Source organism: Apaloderma vittatum, unplaced genomic scaffold (assembly GCF_000703405.1).
Source record: "Apaloderma vittatum isolate BGI_N311 unplaced genomic scaffold, ASM70340v1 scaffold36233, whole genome shotgun sequence".
NCBI classification, from domain to species: Eukaryota; Metazoa; Chordata; class Aves; order Trogoniformes; family Trogonidae; genus Apaloderma; species Apaloderma vittatum.
This window is the reverse complement of record NW_009707056.1, coordinates 3492-4070: the sequence shown is the minus strand read 5'-3', so window position 1 is coordinate 4070 and position 579 is coordinate 3492. Positions and strand designations below refer to the sequence as shown.

The following is a 579-nucleotide window of genomic DNA, read 5'->3' as shown; positions in this document are numbered from 1 at the left end:
CCTTTCTCGCAGTGAGCTCCAGAGAAGCCCCTCTGGCAGGCGCACTCGTAGCTCTCTAGCCGGGGGCTGCAAGTGCCTCCGTTCTGGCACGGGTTGGGTTTCTGGGTGCAGGGGTGGCCTCGGAAAGGGGAGATCTCGATGGCGCTGCGGATGTTCTGCTCCTTCAGCACAGGCACCCCCTTGACGGAGATCTGGCAGGCACAAGCGAGAAGCAGCACAGGGCTCAGGCTTCACCGCCAGGGCACTCGTAGCTCTCTAGCCGGGGGCTGCAAGTGCCTCCGTTCTGGCACGGGTTGGGTTTCTGGGTGCAGGGGTGGCCTCGGAAAGGGGAGATCTCGATGGCGCTGCGGATGTTCTGCTCCTTCAGCACAGGCACCCCCTTGACGGAGATCTGGCAGGCACAAGCGAGAAGCAGCACAGGGCTCAGGCTTCACCGCCAGGGCAGGTGGCACGTCCCCTGGACAGATGGCACGTCCCCCGGACCTTACCCTCTGCACGGCTCCGTCGAAGCTGGTGGAGATGGCGGCTGCTCGAGCCCGCTTGCTGAAATCCGGGGCTCCCCCCACCTAAAACGGCCCC

General features: G+C 64.9%; 1 protein-coding gene across 1 annotated transcript in view; it reads right to left on the bottom strand.

Annotated features, from left to right (window-relative positions):
- The window catches only part of LOC104271382 (agrin-like), a gene marked incomplete at its 5' end in the record, with an annotated part of 10890 nt that overhangs the window by 6823 nt on the left and 3488 nt on the right, over positions 1–579 (bottom strand). Inside the window, 2 exon segments of the mRNA XM_009866031.1 lie at positions 4–191; positions 489–566. Coding sequence (XP_009864333.1) covers positions 4–191; positions 489–566 — 266 coding nt within the window.